General features: G+C 40.0%; 1 protein-coding gene across 4 annotated transcripts in view; it reads left to right on the top strand.

The window, feature by feature from the left end:
* Positions 1 to 23058, top strand: part of MDGA2 (MAM domain containing glycosylphosphatidylinositol anchor 2) — a 954572-nt gene that overhangs the window by 645597 nt on the left and 285917 nt on the right. For all 4 annotated transcript variants that reach the window (XM_089657421.1, XM_089657420.1, XM_089657423.1 and 1 more), the window contains exon 6: positions 20339 to 20608. In XM_089657421.1, the coding sequence (XP_089513547.1) occupies positions 20339 to 20608 (270 nt within the window). The remainder of the gene's footprint in view (positions 1 to 20338; positions 20609 to 23058) is intronic.

Genomic DNA, 23058 nt, shown 5'->3' with positions numbered 1-23058 from the left:
TTAATAACATATTTTATCAACTTGCATGCATTTTCCAGGAAAAGATTTTAGATACACCTCTGTGAAAGACGTGTTGTAAATTTTGTTTTGTAAGACTTAAAAAAAAAAAAAAAAAAAAAAAAAAAAATTTAAAATGTGTATAGTGCCTTTTGTATTTCAAAGACCCCACCCATCATGGTATATATGTATTGCAACAAAAAAGATGGCTGAAAAATTATTCAAAATATTGTTTTAAATTCTAATTTTATCTTTTGATAAAAAAAAAGTGAACTAGCTCACAGCACCCTCCCCACACCTCTGGTCCCCACTGCACTTATTTATAATCACTTTCTCCCAGTGCACATCTCAGCCAATGTAATGGTCTGTCCACATTCAAAAATTTTAGTTTACAGTCTCAAGGGCTGTGTACTATCATAAATTCACACAATGGGGAACTGACACTGGCCAGCATGATCACGTGATGTCACTCACCTATGAGAATCTCATTATTCTTCAATGCCATCAAGGAAAAAATGGAGGCTTAGAAAATATTCCTTTTGACCAGCACAGTCATATGGTGGTACTGATCAATGACCATTCAACAGTGGGGTGCATTGTGATGGTACACCACCTTTGGGGCTGGGTAGTGAAATTTTCAAGTGTGCAGACCGATACATCCAGTGAAGTGGGGGGAAAGATAAGGTAACTATAGAAATATAAAGGCAGCAAGGGCCAGGGGATTGGGGAGGGTGCTCTGAGCTAGTTCATTTATTTTATAAAATTAGCCATTAAAAAGAGGTGAGTGAAGCAGTTCTCCATTTGCCAATTAGCTTGCTGAGCAGCAAGGTTGGGTTTACATGCATGCATTAGGATTTGCTAATCAATTTAAATTATGGGTGAGTCCTAAATTTCAGCTGCCAGGTTTATGGTGAACTTCTGCCAATCAGGCAATTAGCTTGAACTATGAAATGCACTACTGTCTAAGCCTTTTGTTTTGTGTATTTTTAGTTTTGGATAGAGATAAGAAGGAACAGAGCTCATGTTGGATTTTTGTTGTTAGAAGGTTTTAAGGGACTTAGAATGCAGTAAGTATGTCACCAGCACGCCAAGGATCTCCAGATTGGGTCCAAAGCTTTATTCAGTTATCACAGCATAGTTACAGGAGCAGCGTTTTGGAGCTTCTCAGGACCCCTTCATCAGGCATATGATGTCACATGCCTCATGAAGGGGTCCAGTGAGATTCCGAAATGTTACTCCTGTAACTATGATGTGATCACTGAATAAAGCTTTGGACCCATTGTGGAGTTCCTTGGTGTGCTGGTGACATACTTTTTGCTTTGAATGTCTACAGTTTCTGGTCGGTGGTTGCTGCTGCATCCACTGACTTCTACATTCACAGGAACTTGTGCTTTGGGAATATTGTGTTTGACAAAAATCCTCCAGAAAGACAGTCCGCAAAAAGGCTTCCAGCCGAATGTAGATCCAGTGATTATGGAGATCGAACCATATAGATTCCCTCCAAAGCTGAGCAGATTATACTGATAAAGTTCATGTAAGAACTCATCCGGTCATGTTCTCAATGACTCCGGATAATGCCACCACAAACAGCAATAGGAAGTTCTTCAATACCACATAAATTTTATTGCATAAATGTCACATCATATTAAAATTACGAACAGACCCTCCATAGATCCTCAGGAACACTCCTCCTGTGTCTCTGAATGGAATTTCCAGGATCCAAGATGGCCGACCGGCAACTTCCTGTTACTCAACACGTCTTGACGTCACTTCCCTTTGACATGTTTCGTCACCTGACTTATTCATAAAGGGTAAGCTTACCCTTACCCTTTATGAATAAGTCAGGTGACGAAACATGTCAAAGGGAAGTGACGTCAAGACGTGTTGAGTAACAGGAAGTTGCCGGTCGGCCATCTTGGATCCTGGAAATTCCATTCAGAGACACAGGAGGAGGGTTCCTGAGGATCTATGGAGGGTCTGTTCGTAATTTTAATATGATGTGACATTTATGCAATAAAATTTATGTGGTATTGAAGAACTTCCTATTGCTGTTTGTGGTGGCATTATCCGGAGTCATTGAGAACATGACCGGATGAGTTCTTACATGAACTTTATCAGTATAATCTGCTCAGCTTTGGAGGGAATCTATATGGTTCGATCTCCATAATCACTGGATCTACATTCGGCTGGAAGCCTTTTTGCGGACTGTCTTTCTGGAGGATTTTGTCTATTCTGTTTATTTTATTTGATTATATTTTATTTTTTATTGTGGACAATATAATTTTTGGACAGTAGTATTTATTTATTTATTAGTGTTATTTAGTATATTAGCACTATATATATATATATATATATTTGGATGATACACTTTTTGGGGTGAAAAGTATTTAGGTGCAATTGGGGAATTATTTAAAGGGTACACCATTCATTTTTTTGTTATTAATATTGTGTTTGAGACTAAGAATGCCACACCAAAGGTTTAGGAGTCCAAGTGTATAGGAGTCCAACATATTTCAGGGGTTAAAAGGTACTGCCTCCAGCAAGGCTTAAAGCAAAACTGTCTGAGCCCAGGCTGTCATGGATTCACCCCCAACCTGTGATTGGACAGTGAAAAGTAAAGCAGCACAATGATGGGCTCATGAGTCATTCTTTTTCTTCTACTATCAGCACACTATTTACCAGCACATGAAATGATTGGCTCCTTGTGCTGCTTCTTCCTGTCAGACTCAAACCCTACTGTAGAAAGAAAGCAAAAGGCTGATCCCAAATCAAATGCATGTGCTTATACTGCTTGTATTCTAAAAATAAAAACACATTTAATCAGGACTTTTTTTCAGCAGGAACATTGGGGAAGGCAGTTCTGGCACCTTCAGCACTAAATGTATGTAATGGCAAGGGGTGCGGGGGGGGTGTCTATTGATGCTAGTTGCTGGAGGATCTATTGTTGCGGGGAGGGGCAAATATTGTTGTGGGGATCTATTGTTGCTGGGAAGAGTGCTTGTTACTGGGAGATCTATTGTTGTTGCTGGGGGTCAATTATTGCTGGGAGGGATCTACTATTGAGGGAGGGTCTATTGTTAATGGCTTCTGGGAGGTGCATTGTTTCTGGAGGGGTCCATTGTTGCTGGGGTGGTTATAGTGTTGATGGGTGTATTTTGTTTTTGGGGGGTTATTATTGCTGGAGGCATCTATTGTTTCTTGAAATGGTCTTTTGTTGTTGGCTGCAGGGGATCATTAACAAGGTACATAGAAATTACTTCACAAAATGAAATGATACTTGGTTCTTTATTCCCTAAATGGAGCGATACTAGGAGGTGGGTAGGTGTGGAACCAAGGGGTGGTGCTTGGAGATTGATAGGGAGCAGAGACGAGGGGTGATGCAGAAGGGGTAGCACCTGCATCTATTCTCTTAGAAAAAAAAGCCCTGCATTTAATGATATATTAACTACCTGCCGACCGCAGATAGCCGAATGACGGCTGCACTGCGGCCGGCCAGTTCTGGGTGGACGTCATATGACGTCCTCCCAGAACGCGCTCTCCTGCGCGCCCCAGGGGGCGCGCACCCGGCGATCTCCGTGATCGCTGTGTCCTACGGACACATCTGATCACGTGATGTGGTAAAAGGCCAATCACAGCGGCCTTTTACCACGTGATCAGCGGTGTCCAATGACACGCTGATCAGAGGAAAATGCAAGTGCCGGTTCTCTGCTGCACTTTTCTCACGCTGTCAGATCGTGAGGAAAGTACTGCCGAGAACCGGCAGTTGCCAGAGCGGGGATCGGCACCGATCATCAGGGCACTGATGATCAGTGCCCTGATGATCGGTGCCCAGCAGTGCCACCCGCAAGCTCCGCACACCTGTGCCCAGCAGTGCGCCCACTAGCTCCGCCCACCTGTGCCCAGCAGATCACCCACCTGTGCCCAGCAGTGCACCCACCTGTGCCACTCTGCAGTGTCACACACCTGTGCCCAGAAGTGCCACCCACCTGTGCCCACCCACCTGTACCCACCCACCTGTGCCCACCCACCTGTGCCCACCCACCAGTGCCACCCACCAGTGCCACCCACCAGTGCTGCCAGTCAGTGCCACCAGTCAGTGCTTAGGGGTTGTGCCAGTCAGTGCCGCCAGTCAGTGCCCAGCAGTGATGCCAGTCAGTGCCGTCTATCAGTACCCATCATCAGTGTCACCTATCAGTGCCGCCTATCCGTGACACCTCATTAGTGCTGCCTATCAGTGCCCTTTAGTGCTGCCTATCGGTGCCCATCAGTGCTGCCTATCAGTGCCTATCAGTGCTGCCTCATCAACGCACATCAGTGAAGGAGAAAAATTACCTGTTTGAAAAATTTTATAATAGAAACAAAGAAACTTTTTTTTTTTTTCAAATTTTTTGCACTTTTTGTATTTATAGCACAAAAAGTAAAGCACCCAGTGGCGATTAAATCCCACCAAAAGAAAGCTCTATTTGTGAGAAAAAAATTATCAAAATTTCATATGGGTACAATGTTGCATGACTGCGCAATTGTCAATCAAAGTGCGGCAGTGCTGAAAGCTGAAAATTGGCCTGGTAAGGAAGGGGGTATAAGTGCCTGGTAGGCAAGTGGTTAAATAATGCAGACCTGTATTTATGTGTGTCTTTTATATCTGCCTACAGTTCACCTCTAAATTGCTGGTTCTGATTAATCTTTAGGGGTGAAAGGCTAGTTCCATTCATGGCTTGGCTCAAAGCATGCTGCAACCTCTAGTTGTGAGAGAACACAACTCTGACAACTCTACTTATAGCACCTGAAACATGTTGTCTTTGTCCTCTTTGGACATCTCTGATGACATTAATTCACTTTGATTCCTGAACCTGTGGTGATCTAGATCTCCTTACCCTTTTACTGTTCACTCAAGGCATCCTAGACCCCCTCATATTAAAAAGCCACAGTATGGGCTCATCTCCTCATTAGGAAACTAGACAAATTTTGCATTCGAAAATCTGCCACTTACATCTTCCAAGGTTTTTGTATCCTGTCTGTGCACCCAAGGGAAAGAACGCCCCTCACTTCCTGCATTTGTGACAAGCACTTGGACAGAAACCGAGATGAAATCTGACAGAGATTCTAATTATTAGCTTCATTCACACATTTGTACTTTCATATGCCATATGTATTTTCCATGTGTGCATTTTTGACATTTTTTTTGTAAATTTTAACTCACGTAGCAGAACACATGCAAAAACACACCAATTAGTGTAAAATGTGTATGAGTGTAAATATATTTTTTTTCTCTGAACATTACTTACTAGTAATGAAGGATGTCCTAAGTCATGCAGACAACTGGATCCTGGAGAAATCTTCACTGCAAGGATGCCACGTCCTCTTCCCATCTCTGAACTGGCACTGTGGGTGTCTATAGGTTCAGGCTCCAGACTGATCTCCTGTATCAAAGTTGTGCCACTGACCCACCACCTCTGCTCTCCTCCTTCATTGAGAAACCTTTTTTATTTACTCTGCCTGTATCAGGAGCTGTGAAGGTGGAAGAGTCTGACAAGTCACAGTACCATCTCCCCCATTCAGAGATCACATTTCAGACAGCGAAAGCAATTAAATAACTTTTCTCAAGCATGAGGGGGTCAGGTTCCTGACACAATTTTTTCACAGCAGCTCAGCCCAAAGCATTGTCAGACGTTAAAAACCAGGAAGAGAATCTCCATACAGATGATCTCTCCAGGATCCAACTGTCTGCACAACGTGGGACAAACTTCATAAATTGATGTGACTAAAGCTGTACAGAAAAAAATACTTAAAATATATATATATATATATATATATATATACACACACACACACACACACTATATTGCCAAAAGTACTGGGACACCCCTCCAAATCATTGGATTTAGGTGTTTCAATCACCTCCATGGCCACAGGTGTATAAAATCAAGAACCTAGGCATGCAGACTGCTTCTACAAACATTTGTGAAAGAATGGGTCACTCTCAGGAGCTCAGTGAATTCAAGTGTGGTACCGTGATAGGTTGCCACCTGTACAATATGTCCATCCGTGACATTTCCTTGCTAATTAATATTCCCCAGTCAACTATTAGTGGTATTATAACAAAGTGGAAGCAACTGGAAACAATAGCAACTTAGCCACCAAGTGATAGGCAACGTAAAATGATACAGTGGGGTCAGCGCATGCTGAAGCGCACAGTGCACAGAAGCCGTCAACTGTCTGCAAAGTCAATAGCTAAAGACCTCCAAACTTAATGTGGCCTTCAGGTCAGCACAACAACAGTGCGTAGAGAGCTTCATGGAATGGGTTTTTATGGCCGAGCAGCTGCATCCAAGCCTTACATCGCCAAGTGCAATGCAAAGGGTCAGATACAGTGCTGTAACGCACTGGAGTGACCAATCATGCTTTTCTGTCTGGCAATCTGATGGACGTGTCTGGATTTGGCACTTTCCAGAAAACTGTACTTGCCTGACTGCATTGTGCCAAGTGTGAAGTTTGGTGGAGGGGGGATTATGCTGTGGAGTTGTTTTTCAGGGGTTTGGATTGGCCCCCTAGTTCCAGTGATGAGAACTCTTAAGGTGTCAGCATACCAAGACATTTTGGGTAATTTTGTGCTCCCAACTTTGTGGGAACAATTTGGGGATGGCCCCTCTCTGTTCCAACATGACTGCACACCAGTGCACAAAGCAAGGTCCATAAAGACATGGATGAGCAAGTTTGGGGTGGAGGAACTTAACTGGCCTGCACAGGGTCCTGACCTCAACTTGATAGAACACCTTGGGGATGAATTAGAGTGGAGACTGAGAGCCAGGCCTTCTTGTCCAACATCATTGCCTGACCTCACAAATGTGCTTCTGGAAGAATGGTCAAACATTCTAATAGACACACTCCTAAACCTTGTGGACAGCCTTCCCAGAAGAGCTGAAGGTGTTATAGCTGCAAAGGGCGGGGCCAACTCAATTTTGGACCTTATGGACTATGACTGGGATGCCATTAAAGTTCATGTGTGTGTAAAGGCAGGCCGACCAATACTTTTGGCAATATGGTGTACGTCTCTTTTATCATTCATGGGTTTTATATACCTATTTACATTTTTCTCTAGTGCCAATAATTACTTGTGAGCTAATATGGTTAAATTCAAAAAGTATTATAAACAAAATCAAACCAAAAAAATGAACAAAAAAACTTCTAAATATGCACAAATTGGTTCGCTAACACCCTACACCAACTCATGAATAGTGTTAATAGCTATATATGATCAAACAATAGTGCTGTGCTCCTGTGCTAATTAATTATTGTACTAAAAATATGTGAATCCATAAATTATACACCATACAATTGTGTAAAAAAACTGGAATTATTTAAATCCCCCGAAAATGAAATAAAATAAATTAGTGACCAAAAACAATATCTATGAACAATATCCCATCAACGTGTCCAAAAGCATATAATAAAGAAAAGTCCTCCTTTCATGAAATATTAAGACAAAAAAATGGATTTATTCCAACACTTGGATGGCTGCGGGAAGAATAATGCTCTATTATGCGCTCACCTCCTTTTCTAGCCCAATATATTTACATTTTTCTGCTGTGATAAATATTTTGCCAGCATGTGTTATGCCTATAGAGTTTTATTTAGTAAAATCTTAATACGTTGTTAAAGTGTATCTAATCTCAAATACAGAAATGGAATACACTGCAGCTTTCCAGTCTTGATATTCTAGATATTCTAGATATGGCGGCTATAATATTTTTTTCATTTTTTTTTCCCGTCATTTTCAGTACAGAAGAATTTGTCAGTACACAGATTTCTCTCAGCAGCAACAGGTATTGTTCCGTGTACTAAAAAGTATTCAGTCCCACTACAGGCATACCTCTCCTTCACTACTCTGGCAGACCTCCAGCAGTAACTGGTCACTTTCTAAAGTCTACTCTCAAGCAATTGTGTTGGGATTCATGGGACAGGTGCATACTTCAATAAACCTACGCAATGTTTTTGATGGAAAGTGGCTGTCTTTTTCTTACTTGAAAGGAATTGTTCAGTGCTTGCTGAAATATATTGAAAAAAAAACACATGCACCCCCACAACTGAGGATTGGTTAGATGCAATGCATTAATTTCTTGTTCTTGGGTTCAGACGTGCTTTAAAATTTACCTATTAGGTGAACTCTGATTTTGTGACTGCCATTAAGTTATGGTTTACATCTACTTATATGTCTTGGATAAGTGCAAAGGAGTACCTGGCACAAACGTTCATCTCACTTTAGGGACTTTCTGAAACATTTAATGGCTGAGAGCATAAAATACAGCCAATGAGTTTCAGAGAAAACCTCCCCCTTTCTTGGGTCTTGAGCAGTTGATATTAATAAAATCACAACAGAATGCACTCAGGGACCTGTATTAAGGCTTGATGAAGACTAATGTGCCCAAATGGCATTAAAGGTAGCTAGCCAGTTCTGAATAGAGGGAGGCTTTTTTTCCCTCTGAAACACGTCGGTATTTGATGCTCTTAGCTATTAAATGTTTCAAAAGTTCCTTCAAGTGAGATGAACTTGGAACCAACTTTAACCTCTTTCAGGCCAGCACTATCACACACATCAGGAAATTACTTTAACCAGTTCCTGCCTGGCCTATAGAAGACTGACGACTGGACGGGCCTTTTTTCCCTTGGAGTGGATGTCATATGACATCCTCCCGGTCACACCACTTGTACACACCCCCAGGGGTGCACAGCATGGTGATCGGTGGTGAGCTCTGTCCCTCAGACACAGTACATCACTGATCAGGGTAAAGAGCCAATGACGTTGGCTCTTTACTATTTGATCAGCTGTGTCTAGTCACAGCTGATCACATGTAAACAAATGCCGGTTATCGGCATTTCCTTTCCTCAGCATTGTCACTGTCTGAGGAAAGGGAATCTGACAACTGGCTTTCCTTTGGGGACAATTACACTGATAATCAGGGCACTGATCATCAGTGCCCGGATTATAAGTAGAGGCTTATCAGTGCCAATCAGTGCAGTATCTAAGTGCCCATCAGTGCAGCCTCATCAGTGCCTTCATCAGTGCAACCTCATCAGTGCCCATCAGTGAAGCCTCATTAATGCCCATCAGTGCACCTCAGTGAAGTAGAAAATGTACTTATTTGCAAATTTTTATAACGGTAACTACGAAAGGGTTTTTTTTTTCAAAATTTGTGGTCTTAATTAATTTGTTTAGCAAAAGATGAAAAAAAAAGTGTTGATTAAATACTGCCAAAAGAAAGCTCTATCTATCTAAAAAAAAAGATAACAATTCCATTTGGGTACACTGCTGCATGACCACGCAATTGCCATTCAAAGTGTTACAGAGCTGAAAATTGGCTTGGGCAGGAAGGGGGTGAAAGTGCCTAGTAGGCAAGTGGTTAAAGTGACAATAAACAAAGATAAAGAAATATAAAATCTGCACTAAAGGAAGACCAGCTCTGCAGATGCAAAGTCCAAGCAGAGAGTCAGGGTAGGTTTCATTTACATTTTGTCATGCAATTGTTTGTAGAAGTAGCCATCAAGCACAACAGTGATGTTTAACACTTGAATGCTTTGCTGCTTTGTTCATTTGGGGAAAAAAAAACAATGCTAAAAACAAACACAAGAAGAAAGCACACCAGCCTAGTGAATTACCATAAGACTTTAATGGATAAAAAAAAGGTAGCCAAACTACTCACAAAGATAAAGTATTATTGCATGTAAAAGTCCAACAAGCCTCCGGGAGCATGTCCATCCACAGCTTACGCATTTTGAGGGTGAGAACCTCTTTCTCAGAGCTCACTAAACTCACCATTCTTCTTACTAAATACCTTGGACTGTCTACTTTCCAAAAAGGGGCTATTTGGGGATATTTGTACTGTCCTGGCAGTTTAGGGCCTCAGGAAATGAGAAAAGCCATCAGTACAGCAGGATTGATCAATTTTCAAATATATATACCATAGTTTGTAGACTCTATAACTTTCACACAGACTAAACAACATACAATGATTTAAGTAATTTTTACCAAAGATATGTAGCAGAACATATTTTTTTTGCAACATTTTACAACATGACCAAAAACAAGAGGTGTTTATTATCCCAATTTGCAGTATTTTTTCATTTATACCACCAAAAGAAAGCTTTATTTTTCTCAAAAACAAAATCATAAAAAAAAGAATTTGGATACAGTGTTGCATATAATTGCCCTTCAAACTGTGACTGCACTGAAAGTTGAAAATTGGCCTGGACAGAAAGGGAGTGAAAGTGTCCGATATTGAAGTGGTTAAATAACATGCCACCCAACTCCAGCTTTCCACAGCAAAATGACTGTAAAACAGCCACACTCCCATCCTGCTGGTTACCAGTGGTTACTAGCAGGTCTATATTTACTATAAGTCACTCCTAAACCAGTACCAATGGCAGCAATGTTAATTGGGCAACGGCAGGTTTCAAAACATACACACTGTGTTAACGATTTCCTGCAGCGTGATGTCTGATTAAAGCTAGTAGTAGCCTGGGGACTTGGAATCCCCCTTTAATCGTGAGACATCTCATCTAAGTGCTACAGTATGACGGTATTCTTACATCTGTTCCAACAGGGCTCTCAGTCTGCACACGTGATTAGACACCTCTATTGTATTTCATTTCTGTAAGTGCACAAACATTGACAAACATCACTCAGCAGGCTCTGCAAACATGTACTTATTGTACAAAATTGGAGAACATAATCACTGTTAATGCTTTTGCCTGATAGGTAAGAGTGGATATGTGGAGAACATACAACATAGCTAAAGTAATCAAAATAGCACCGCTACTCTAAAACAAAGAACTCAGTTCAGTTAGAAAATACAGTTGCTCAAGGTCATAATCTTTTTAATACAATACTGCAGAATACTAGCATGGAGAATTAAATTCCTTTACCGCAGTACTTAAAACACATCTGGAGATATAAACATGTCAATCATTAAACGAAAAAGAGAAAGCAGGCCTTTGCTCAAACTCTGGATTCAGTGTTGGGAGGAATATTGGTCTTAAAGTTACAGTATACAATAATGAGTGTCTGCAGGCAACTGTGAAGCATGGTGGAGGTTCATTACAAGTTTGGGTCTGCAATTCTGCAAATGGAGTTGAAGATTTGGTCAGGATCAACTGTGTCCTCAATGCTGGATACAGGCAGATACTTATCCATTATGCCATACCATCAAGGAGGTGTGTGATTGGCCCCAAATTTGTTCTACAGCAGAACAACGACCCCAAACATCCAGCCAATGTCATTAAGAGCTTATATTTGGGACTCATAAATCTACACTTCAGCCTCAGACTTCAGGCACTTCATTTGCAACACACCATAGTATACTGATAATGAGATGACTTGTGGCTGTGGCTGTGGTTAAATGTCTCTGTAGCAAGAGATCAAGATTGCCAACATAACTGTAGTTACATTTGCAGATAATCAGTCAATGCAACTTCATGTATTTTATACTACAAGGTGCGTTCAAGTCAAACCAGAACTTTTGAGTTTATATAAGAAAAGAACAATTTTCAAGGGGTAGAAACTGCATTTATTTTTAGCATACTCCCCTGCTACGTTTATACACTTATCCCAGCATTTTTCTAATGCCTGGAAAGCTTTGGCATGGAAGGATTGTCAGTACGCCTGAACCATCCTAGGACAGCTTGCTTCATTTCGTCATCATTGTGTTGGCTGTTCCCACAGAAAAATGAGTCTCTTGTGCAATTTCACGACAGGTTATGCGTTGATTACCCAGAATCAGGCTTTCCAGGCGCTGAATGTTCACAGGAATGACTGCTGTGGGCTGGGAACCACCATGGCCAGGATAGTCACTGACAGAAGCATGGCCATCTTTGAAATGTTTACACCATTCAGATATCTTAGTGAGGCTGAGCGTTTCATCACTGTACTGTGCTTGAAGCCTTCTAGATATCCGTGGGTTTTACGCCTTCAATCACAAGAAATGTCATCACCACACGCTGTTCCATGCACGCACTGGCCCGCGACATTTGCACCACCTGTCTGTAATAGGACACACTTGTCACTTACTACTGATTGTAGTACCGCCACACTAGCATCCCTTTTTATACCTGTAAAATTAAAAGTCCCGGTTTGACTTAAACCTCCCTTTGTACTTTTTTTTTTCCATATCTTTAGTTTTCATTTTTATAAACCAAAACAAATGCTACAATATGTTATCTTTCAGTAATTAAATGAAACAAAGGAAAATATCAAAGTACAAGTCATAAAATAAGCCTCAGTATATTTACATACAGTTTGGACCCCTACAAAAAAATACTCTTTTGTCTCTTTGTAGCCCAGCATGAAAGGCCATAAGACATTCACTTCAACTTTAGTAATTCTTGCTGCTACTCATCAACATAGTCAACGTGGGTACGGAGACATCTCATCATATTTTGCATCATCAATTAGGCACCAGACCAGGGACAGAGATCAAAGGTCCACATAATGTATTAAATTCATATAAAGTATCTAAGTGTCAGGCATGTTTTGTTTCATTATGATTAATTTTTCAGATAAAAATTTCATTTTAAGAGATTCTTATTTATATGAATCTCGGAATGGATATAGTAATGATTGTCAACTAATCTGAAAAAAAGTTAGAATGAAATAATGAATGCATTAACTTAATTCACATTTGGATGATGTCATATGATGCAATGGTTGTGCGGGCCCATAGGGTAATTAATTAGATTTTTTAATTTGTTTGACAATTCAGATTCAGATAACCAATGGTTCTGAATTTCGTTCCATTCATTCATTCATTCATTCATTCAAATGCACATGATGCCAATTGATATTGTCCAATCAGCACATACCATTTCTCTAGGTGGGTTGGGCTAGCGTCCGAAAATATCCAAAAAAGGCTTTTTATTCAAATCTGTCAGATTCGATAATATATAGAATATACAGCAATCTTCGAAAAACTGCAAAATGTTTCAAATCCACTGCGACCAACGAATATATGAAACTAATGCCAAAGATATGAAACGAACTCCGAAAACAAATCGGTTCAACATAGCAAAGTTCTTCAATGAATGAATGCATCTGAAACGAAACGAAAATTTCTGGTGTATAGATGTCTAGCATTGGTATGTCAAACACTCCTTAACCACTTCCCCGCTGCCCTATAGTAGAAATACAGGGGGGCAGGGCTATATAGTATATGTGATTTGTATTTCCGGGTAGGGGGCGTGAACGCTTGACCATTGACGGCTACAGATGTCGATCACCTGGTCCTGGACGGAGATTCCCTGTGATTGCTGAGAAACAGTGACAGGGGAGAGACCTGTGTTGTTTACAGTAACATGCTGCTGTGTATTTCTCTGCACAGTAGAGAAATACAAAGCTGCATGTTTCCCTAGTAAAACATACACAGCACACACAGTAAAACAGCAGTTAACCCTCTGATCGCCCCAGATGTTAACCCCTTCCTGCCCAGTGTCACTGGTTAGCACTGATCACTGTATTAGTGTCATTGAGATGTCAGTGGCAGTTAGTCAGTCCCCAACCCCCCTAGTGTCAGAATGCCTGCCGTAGTCCCACTGTAATTTGCTGATTGCCACCATTACTAGTATATAAAAAAAAATGTAATTTCAGTATCTATACCACCATTTGCAGACACTATGACTTTCACGTAAACCAATTAATTTACATAAATTATGAATTTTTTTTTTAGCAAAGACATGTAGCAGAATACATTTTGGCTTAAATTTATAACGACATTTGAATTTTTACATTTTTTACTGGATAAGTTTTATAGCAAAAAGTCAAAAATATGTTCTTGTTTTTCAAAATTGTTGGTCGTTTTTTGTTTATAGCGCAAAAAATAAAAATGCCCATGTGATCAAATACCACCATCAAAAGAAAGCTCTATTTGTGGTAAAACAAGGACATATATTTCATTTATGTACAATGTTGTATGACCGGTCAATTGTCAGTTAAAGTAAAGCAGCGCCATAACGCAAAAAGAAATAGCCTGGTCAGGAGGGGGGTGGGGGGGTAAATCCTCTGGTGGGCAAGTGGTTAAGTAGGGTCAAATTGACATGGGCTCACCAGTCCTCTAATGTAGGTGGATATGGGGATGCCCACTTCAATGCCATTTATTACATACTACTAGTACACGAGGTATTGAATCATCTAGCTCACAGAAGGTGAGTGCACCAAGAACAGCAATTTGTTACTTGTTTGTGCCAAGACAAAAAAAAGCTGTAAGTTTTAAAGATCTGCAGTATTTATATAGTTTTTAAGCCATTGCAGAAAATCAGAGCCACTATATCCAATGTGTGACCACTGATAAATGATTTTTACAATCTGTGCTTCTATTTTGATGTTTTATCTGCTCTATAAATCAGTATGCTGAGAACTGCAAGACAGATGGGGAGTAAAGAAAGATTTTATTAGAATATTTAAGCTCATTCTAATTCTGGGCCAAAGGAAAACAAGTGATTAAACTTTAGCACTTCGTTATGAATCATACTAAACTTCTCCGGCTCTCCATACTTTAGAAATATGGACAAGCAGTATGTCACCATGACTCTGAAAGCATAAAAAACAGCCATGCAACTGTGAATGCTCAAAATCTGTCACCTTCTATAATTATAATTGCTGTGCTTAAAAGTTTTTTAAATATTGAACTATATTTAAAGGACATCTATTTTACTAACATGTAAATAGTTGTAAGAAAATATCTTATTTTTTTAAATTTTGGGGCTTATTTAACATCCTCCCCTACCAAGCAAATATCTATAGCAGTTAAACATTTGATAAATGACTGTGAATTAGGTTTTGAATTAAGTTGTGAAATATCCCCTTCCTATTTAGGGGATGGGCATCAGACCAGGAAGTCCAGTGAAACTTTTGTAAATTGGGACACAGATAACATTTAAAACTTGCACCAGTGGAAAGAACACCAGACCACACCAAAAAAGTCCAAATTCATTAACTGGTTTACACAAAAAAAAAAAAAAACACATGGCAGGGGTTAAAAAAAAAAACTCGAGTGCTTAATCAGGGCTACATACACGTATGTGCATACACAAATACATACGTGTACACCTGCATAGCAAATAAAGGAATATCAGATGGTAAGTGATAGTGTATGATAGTTTTTTTTTTTGGTAATGATTATTATCAGATGTTATATGGGCCATACATATCATTATACCATTGTACATATAGCTAAAATAAATACTCAAGAAATAAAACAAAGTGGTATTAAAGTGTCTGGAGCCCATGAACCCGGAAGAAGGCAAAGATGGAAGCCCTGTCAGCAATGACAGCACGCCGCTGGGGGGCTTAGTTTTAAAGCGATAGTAAAAATTCAAAAATAGAAAATGGAAAAATAAATTAAAATAAATTAAAAATCCCCTGGAAGGTAAGGTCACAATACTGAGCATTGCATACTAGCACATTATGCAGGACATACCTTAAAATGAAGCCCTCCAGTGGTGCATTGTCTCCACTTGTAGAGGCTTCCATCTTTACCCGGTCTTCCTTCTGGGTTCGTGAGCTCCTGCCACCTGACTGGCCGAGCTGCGATGTCACTTCCACGCGGGAGTCTCAGGACACGGCACAGTGCTCTGAAGGAACGGCATGTGTATGCCATTCCTTCAGAGTGCATGTGGAGGCTGTCAAACAGTGAATATCTCCTAGTGGGTTTACTTCCACTTTAAGGTGTGTTTCACATAATGTTCTAGTATGTAATGCATACTGGCACGTTATGATTATTGCCTTGCAGGGGAAAAGTGATGTTTTTTTTTTGGTGTTTTTTTTTTTTAATTACAAGGTTCACTACCACTTTAAAGATGAAATGAAATTTGTCATTCTTACACAGGTGTCTGAAAACAGAACTTACAAGTTTAAAAAGCTATCTAATAACACTTATTTCATAAATGGCACAACAAATATTTCTTTTGGTTATACGTACAATGGTATAATAGTATTCTACCATGTAGCATCTTGAGAATTATCACTCTAAAAGGAACCTATCAGACACTATCACAATCTGATATTACTTTATTTTAACCATTTTTTTGTGTACATGTTTAAAAAATCTTTTTAGGCTTGAAGATTACATAATGTCCCCCAACATTTTATATTTTTTCTCACAGCAGGCACCGTAGAGAATGAAATAGTGCAAATCCAATTTTATATGTCACACAATTTTATCGCAAAGCACAAAATTAAATAAATTGCCCACTTTTTTGTAAAGTATAAAAGAGGAGGTTGCGGCAAGTAAATACTGTAGATACCCAACATGTCAAACTTTGCGTGCGCCTGTGAAATGGCAACAAACTTCCGTACCCTATATTTTCCATAGGCGATGCAGTGGATTCATATAGGTTTATTGACTGCTTGGAGAGCCATTATGAGACACTGGATAACTAGTGCCACTCCTATGGTGGGCAGAATTAATAACAGATATGAAAAACTGCAATGTATTGAAAAATTAAAGATGGAATGTTCAATTCAGACCCAAGTTAACAATTTCTTTTGGAAACAATTTATAGACTGCACTTTAGATCAGGTGGAGATGCAACAATTTATGACCACATTTAAATATACAGAATGGTATACTGAGGCTGCTGATAGTAATAGTTTGGGTAAGCTTAAACGTAACTCATAGTAAAAACATGTTTTTTTAATTTATTAACCGTTTTATTATTGATTGTTTAAGATACATGGTATAGGAATTAAGGGTTGCTCTCAGATGTGGATAAAGACTATTGGTTATATTTGTAGATGTTTTCTTGGAATTTACTATTTTTGGTATTCATAATATACATTTTGTTTTATTTTTCTGTTTATATTGAAATGGCTAGGTATTATACCTCAAGAGTAACTGATATGTAATTTGTGGATATATCTTGATATTGTACAATTTAGAATTTAAAATTAAAAAGGGTGCACCCTATAAGTCATCAGTTTACCATTACAGAAGAGGTCTGATGCTAGAAATATTGCTCTCACTGCAGCATATGTGACAATATATAATGTGTATTTCAATTGACATTTGCATATGCAGGCACCCCCAATGCATGCTTTTACGTTTGTTTGTGCATACTGTATATGTAGGGGTGGGGGGGCCTCAAACATTTCTTTGGGGGAAATTTTATGTGCTTTGGTGTAACTTAAATTTTTTTACATTTTGTTTGTTACTTTTTTGGTTACAGGTTCTCTTTAATGAGACATCCTGACCCTGCAGGTCTTCCCTCTGCTCCACTGTATATATATGGTGGGGGGGGACACATTTGGGGGGTGACCGTTACCAGGGTTGTATGTAAGAAATCAAGCGGCTGCACAGCCACCAGAATGCCTACATCTGACAGCCAGAAGTCGACTTGTCAGAATACATACGGGAATGTGTGTAAAATCCCCTGCTGTATATGTGTGTGTGTGTGTGTATATATATATATGTAAGGGACCACCTGACAGCACCTCTAGCAACCCACTAGACAGGCTTCCCAAGAGCGCGGAGTCTAAGTTCCGGAGCACTTGTTCACCAGAGCCCCTGATGGTGGGGATGGACTTGGAGCGCTTCGAGACCAGGTCGTGACTACTGGATATACCCACCAGTGGTAGAGGAGCCCGCCAGGGGCTCCCGCAGGGTGAGAGTCTGATGTGAGGGGACCAGGGGGTCCTAGAGGGATGGATGGATGGATGGATGGAGGAGCGAAAGTGAAGTCAAACAAGCCAAGTCGGTAGCCGGGGGGTCGGTGCGGTACAAAACAGTAGGCAAAGAATGGTCGGGTCACACCCCAGGTCAATAACAGGAGATCAGATCTAAAGGGGAACATCCAGGAGCAAAGTCAGGCAAGCCAGGGGGTCAGGATAGGAGAAGGCAGCAAGGTCAGACAATTCGGATCAATAGTACTCACAACACAGGTATCAAATAACAGGAATCGCAGAAAGACCAATCGTCAACAAGTGTCTGTGTAGGGCTGGTTTAAGTAGCCTGCCCTGCACCTGACAGGCGAAGCCTAGGTCCTAGTGCCTGCCCAGCACTGTCATAGACGACGGGTGTGCCTGGTTCCTAGTGCCCTGCTGCCTGCATGTCTTGACAGACACCTACGCATGTGCAGACCCATGCGTCGCGATGGTCCCTGACAATATATATACAGTCATGGCCGAAATTGTTGGCACCCTTGATATTTCTCCAGGAAATCATGTATTTCTCACGAAACGTATTGCATTAACACATGTTTTGCTATACACATGTTTATTCCCTTTGTGTGTATTGGGACAAAACAAAAAAAGGGAGGAAAGAAAGCAAATTCGACATAATGTCACACAAACCTCCAAAAATGGGCTGGACAAAAGTATTGGCACCCTTTCACAACTGCGGATAAATAAGAATGTTACAAGCATGTGATGCTCCTGTAAACTCACCTGGGGCAAGTAACAGGTGTGGGCAATATAGAAATCACACCTGAAAGCAGATAAAAAGGAGAGACGTTCACTTAACCTTTGCATTGTGTGTCTGTCTGTGCCACACTAAGCATGGACAACAGAAAGAGGAGACGAGAACTGTCTGAGGACCTGAGAACCAAAATTGTGGCAAAATATCAACAATCTCAAGGTTACAAGTCCATCTCCAGAGAACTAGATTTGCCTTTGTCCACAGTGCGCAACATTATCAAGAAGTTTGCAACCCATGGCACTGTAGCTAATCTCCCTGGTCGTGGACGGATGAGGAAAATTGATGAAAGATTGCAACGCAGAATAGTCCGGATGGTGGATAAGCAGCCCCAAACATGTTCCAAAGACATTCAAGCTGTCCTGCAGGCTCAGGGAGCATCAGTGTCAGCGCGAACTATCCGTCGACATTTAAATGAAATGAAACGCTATGGCAGGAGACCCAGGAGGACCCCACTGCTGACACAGAGACATAAAAAAGCAAGACTACAGTTTGCCAAAATGTACTTGAGTAAGCCAAAAGCCTTCTGGGAAAACGTCTTGTGGACAGATGAGACCAAGATAGAGCTTTTCGGTAAAGCACATCATTCTACTGTTTACCGAAAACGGAATGAGGCCTACAAAGAACAAAACACAGTACCTACGGTAAAATATGGTGGAGGTTCAATGATGTTTTGGGGTTGTTTTGCTGCCTCTGGCACTGGGTGCCTTGACTGTGTGCAAGGCATCATGAAATCTGAGGATTACCAAAGGATTTTGGGTCGCACTGTAGGGCCCAGTGTCAGAAAGCTGGGTTTGCGTCCAAGATCCTGGGTCTTCCAGCAGGACAATGACCCCAAACATACGTCAAAAAGCACTCAGAAATGGATGGCAAAGAAGCGCTGGAGAGTTCTGAAGTGGCCAGCAATGAGCCCAGATCTAAATCCCATTGAACACCTGTGGAGAGATCTTAAAATTGCTGTTGGGAAAAGGTGTCCTTCCAATAAGAGAGACCTGGAGCTGTTTGCAAAGGAAGAGTGGTCCAAAATTCCGGGTGAGAGGTGTCAGAAGCTTATTGATGGTTATAGGAAGCGACTGATTTCAGTTATGTTTTCCAAAGGGTGTGCAACCAAATATTAAGTTAAGGGTGCCAATACTTTTGTCCAGCCCATTTTTGGGGTTTTGTGTGACATTATGTCATATTTGCTTTTCTGCCTCTGTTTTATATTTGTTCCAATACATACAAAGGGAATAAACATGTGTATAGCAAAACATGTGTTAATGCAATACCTTTTTTGTGTGAAATACTTGATTTTCAGGAAAAATATCAAGGGTGCCAACAATTTCGGCCATGACTGTATATATATATATATGTGTGTGTGTATGCATGTATCTTATCCAGGATTTTCTATGATTATTAAACTTATCGGTATACCAGTTACATTTATGTTCATATTATAGTGCATTTAGTTGTAGCCCTGATGGAGGAGTTGTTTCTGTCCACTAAAATGCATTGGATATATTTTTTTTTTTTACAAACCAATAAATTAATTTTGGAATGTTTTATTCTTTGATCTGGCGCTCTTTCCATTGGTGCATGCTTTTTTCTGTTAACTTGCTGGGTAATCACAGTGTGACATCCCAGTCTGTTTGGTGCAACCTAACCTGAACCAGTGATATCTCCAAATGTTTCTGTTCTCTCATTACTACTTCCATTTAAAACTTGACAGAGGTTCTAAGACTAGTCGTCTCCACTCTATTCAGCACATACGAAATGTTTTGTCTGATGTGGGACTTCAGTTAATATAGCCAGTCCCAACAATGTATGCAATAGTTTGTCTGTAAAATGCTTATACATGTGTTGTTTAATTTACGGCTTTTCTTCTCTTTCTTCTTTGTCTCCATTTTCAGCATCGCCATCTATTAAACTGCTGGTGGATGATCCCATTGTTGTAAATCCGGGGGAAGCAATAACGCTAGTGTGTGTCACAACAGGTGGAGAACCCACGCCAACATTGACTTGGGTTAGATCTGTTGGAAATCTCCCAGAAAAAGCAGTACTTAACAGCGGGACCCTTACTATTCCATCCATAACATCAGAGGATGCTGGGACCTACAGCTGTGTCGCCAACAACAATGTCGGCAATCCAGCAAAAAAGTCTACCAGTATCATTGTAAGAGGTAAGCACTTTAGATAGCTATGACCTACAGTGAATTCATCCTTAAAGACTTGCTAAATATTTAGATTGTGCTTATATTATGTGATTTTATGTGCAGATGAGCACATGTATGTATCAAGTGGTGAAAATAGAGTATATAACAGACGTGAAAGAAAAAAGTAGTTTTTCAAGTTTCCATTGACAGGAAATCCTGTTTTATTCTTGTGTGTCTTTATTGGGAAAGGGGTTTTTGTTGCCCACAGCAGCTATCAGAAAGATAATGCTTTTAGCAAGGTTCAGTCCGTTTTCTTGAAGCCTTGGGATCATCCTTCAACTTCAGTTTAGGAGAGGTCTGGTCAAGCTCCCAAGCCTCTATAGTGCTCCAAGTCTCCAGCAATGGGTGTCGGTCTTTTCTGTGTTTCTCCTCCTTCTACAAATAAGAGATAATCCAATGAAGTTATTTACTGTGTAGTCCCTAATCTCTTGAAAAACCTTCTGATTTCCTCTGACAACCGGTAACCTGTAATCCCACCAGACCAAACTAAAGGCACCTAAAAAAGATATGTGTGTGCATACGTATATATATGTGTGTGTTACACAGTGTATATTTATGTGTGTGTATATATATATATATATATATATATATATATATATATATAAAATGATTTTTTTGGCCACTGAAGTTGCTTCAATGGTGAAACGGGGAAAATAGGGATTAAGGGAGAACCTGGACCTGTAATCGGGCCCTAAGTCATAACTGGGGAAATGTATCAGAAAAAAAGTTCTTCCTTTATGCTAAAAATTTTTTCAATTGAACATGTACAATACAGTCTACACTCGTGGCATATAAATGATGCCAGGCAAAAGAGATGGGTGTCGAAACAAGTACCATGCCCGTACACAGGTGTTAGATAATTAGTGGCCACTCAGTAGAAAAAAGACGTAATGGCCAGAATAAAAAAGAAGATAGTATCAGCAACCAGGGGAAGCATAGACTTGTCAGGGCTGGAGGAGAGCCTACTCTAGTTGGTAAGTCCAATATAATGAGAAGTAAGCTGTACATACTTGCACATTTTGGAACATGCTTTGTGGTAATTTAGCTCTGCTTTAAGTGTTCCTATATTTTTGGACCAACTAATTGATTTGAAATGCAGTTTTCACTAAAGGTTACATCTGCTGTTATATAACTCTGTTACTGTTCAAAATCTAACATATCGTTCTTTGGTAATTGGTGTCTTCACAATGTCTAGCAACAAAGCATTTGAAAGAATTAGATCAATCGAGTTTACCCGGTTAAAAGTGTCAGGTCAGTGGGCTGCATATCTGGTGTTCCTAATTTTCACTTGCTATGAGAGTGTAGTGGTTTAACATGTAGAGTAAGTTCCCTTTAACACAGATGTATTCTAGTTAGACTTTTTAAAGGGGGACTAAACTGTTGATTGTGAAGATAATTAAGGCAGCTGGAAAATAAAGAATCAGAGAGAATAAGCGTGGGGTAAACAAAGCTGAATTAACTCAGACTTATTCAGCAAAGAACTGTGGGTCAATGTGGCTATTCTCCCAGGAACGGCATATGCATGCCAGCCTGGTAAGGTTTCAAATTCAAACTGTAATCGTGTTTAAATTGTATGAATACTAACAATGTGGCTTTGGAATTCCTTATCACAAAAAATAAATATATAACATTTCAGAGAAATGTAGAAATCACAGAAATACATAATTCATCTGAATGAAGATGAGAAGATCGCCTTTGTTCCTACAGTTGAATTGATATCCATACATTAGTAAAAGCCTTCCAGAATCCCAGGCTCTCTGTTGGGGGAGGGGAGTGCGTTCTTGGCTGCTTTCTAAGTCTTGTACATTATGCGCACATGTAAATTTGCTACGCATCATCTTTGTGACTGAAATTATTTATTAAAAGAGACCTACTAGGTGTAATAAAAATACCTATGTGTGTGTATCTAATATTAAGTGAATTTCCCCAGATCAATGGTTGGCAAGATATACAGGACCCTCTGGAATCCTTAGTCAAAGCTGACTTGGTACTTTAAATTCTGTGCTACTTAAATACAACAGTATATTATTACAAGTGCTTCTGACAACCCAAAGCACTAGAAGAGCCTAGCAACTGAGAAATCTTGACATTGCCCCCATTTTTTTTATTACTGGTTTTCACAAATAGGTTTGTGACAAAAAAAATCTAATTTAAAAAAAAAAAAAAAATTTTAATGCTTTTCAAGTGTCTTAGAGACTTAAGTTCACCTTTTCATTACAATACACTTTGCTGCCTAGGGTCCTCAGTATTAAATGCAGTGCCATTTTAAATTAGTGTCCTTACATTTAATACCAAAAGGCCAAGACCAACACCTCCAAGTCTGCATAAAAACTTCCACCAAAGTGGTCCTCCAATTTTTGGCCAAGTTTCTGAATACTTCAGCCATTAGAAGTTCAATCTCAGCATCACAGAAGTGA

Source organism: Staurois parvus, unplaced genomic scaffold (assembly GCF_062004578.1).
Source record: "Staurois parvus isolate SC_StPar_1 unplaced genomic scaffold, SC_StPar_1.0 ptg000997l, whole genome shotgun sequence".
NCBI lineage: Eukaryota > Metazoa > Chordata > Amphibia > Anura > Ranidae > Staurois > Staurois parvus.
This window is presented reverse-complemented; position numbering and strand designations above follow the sequence as displayed.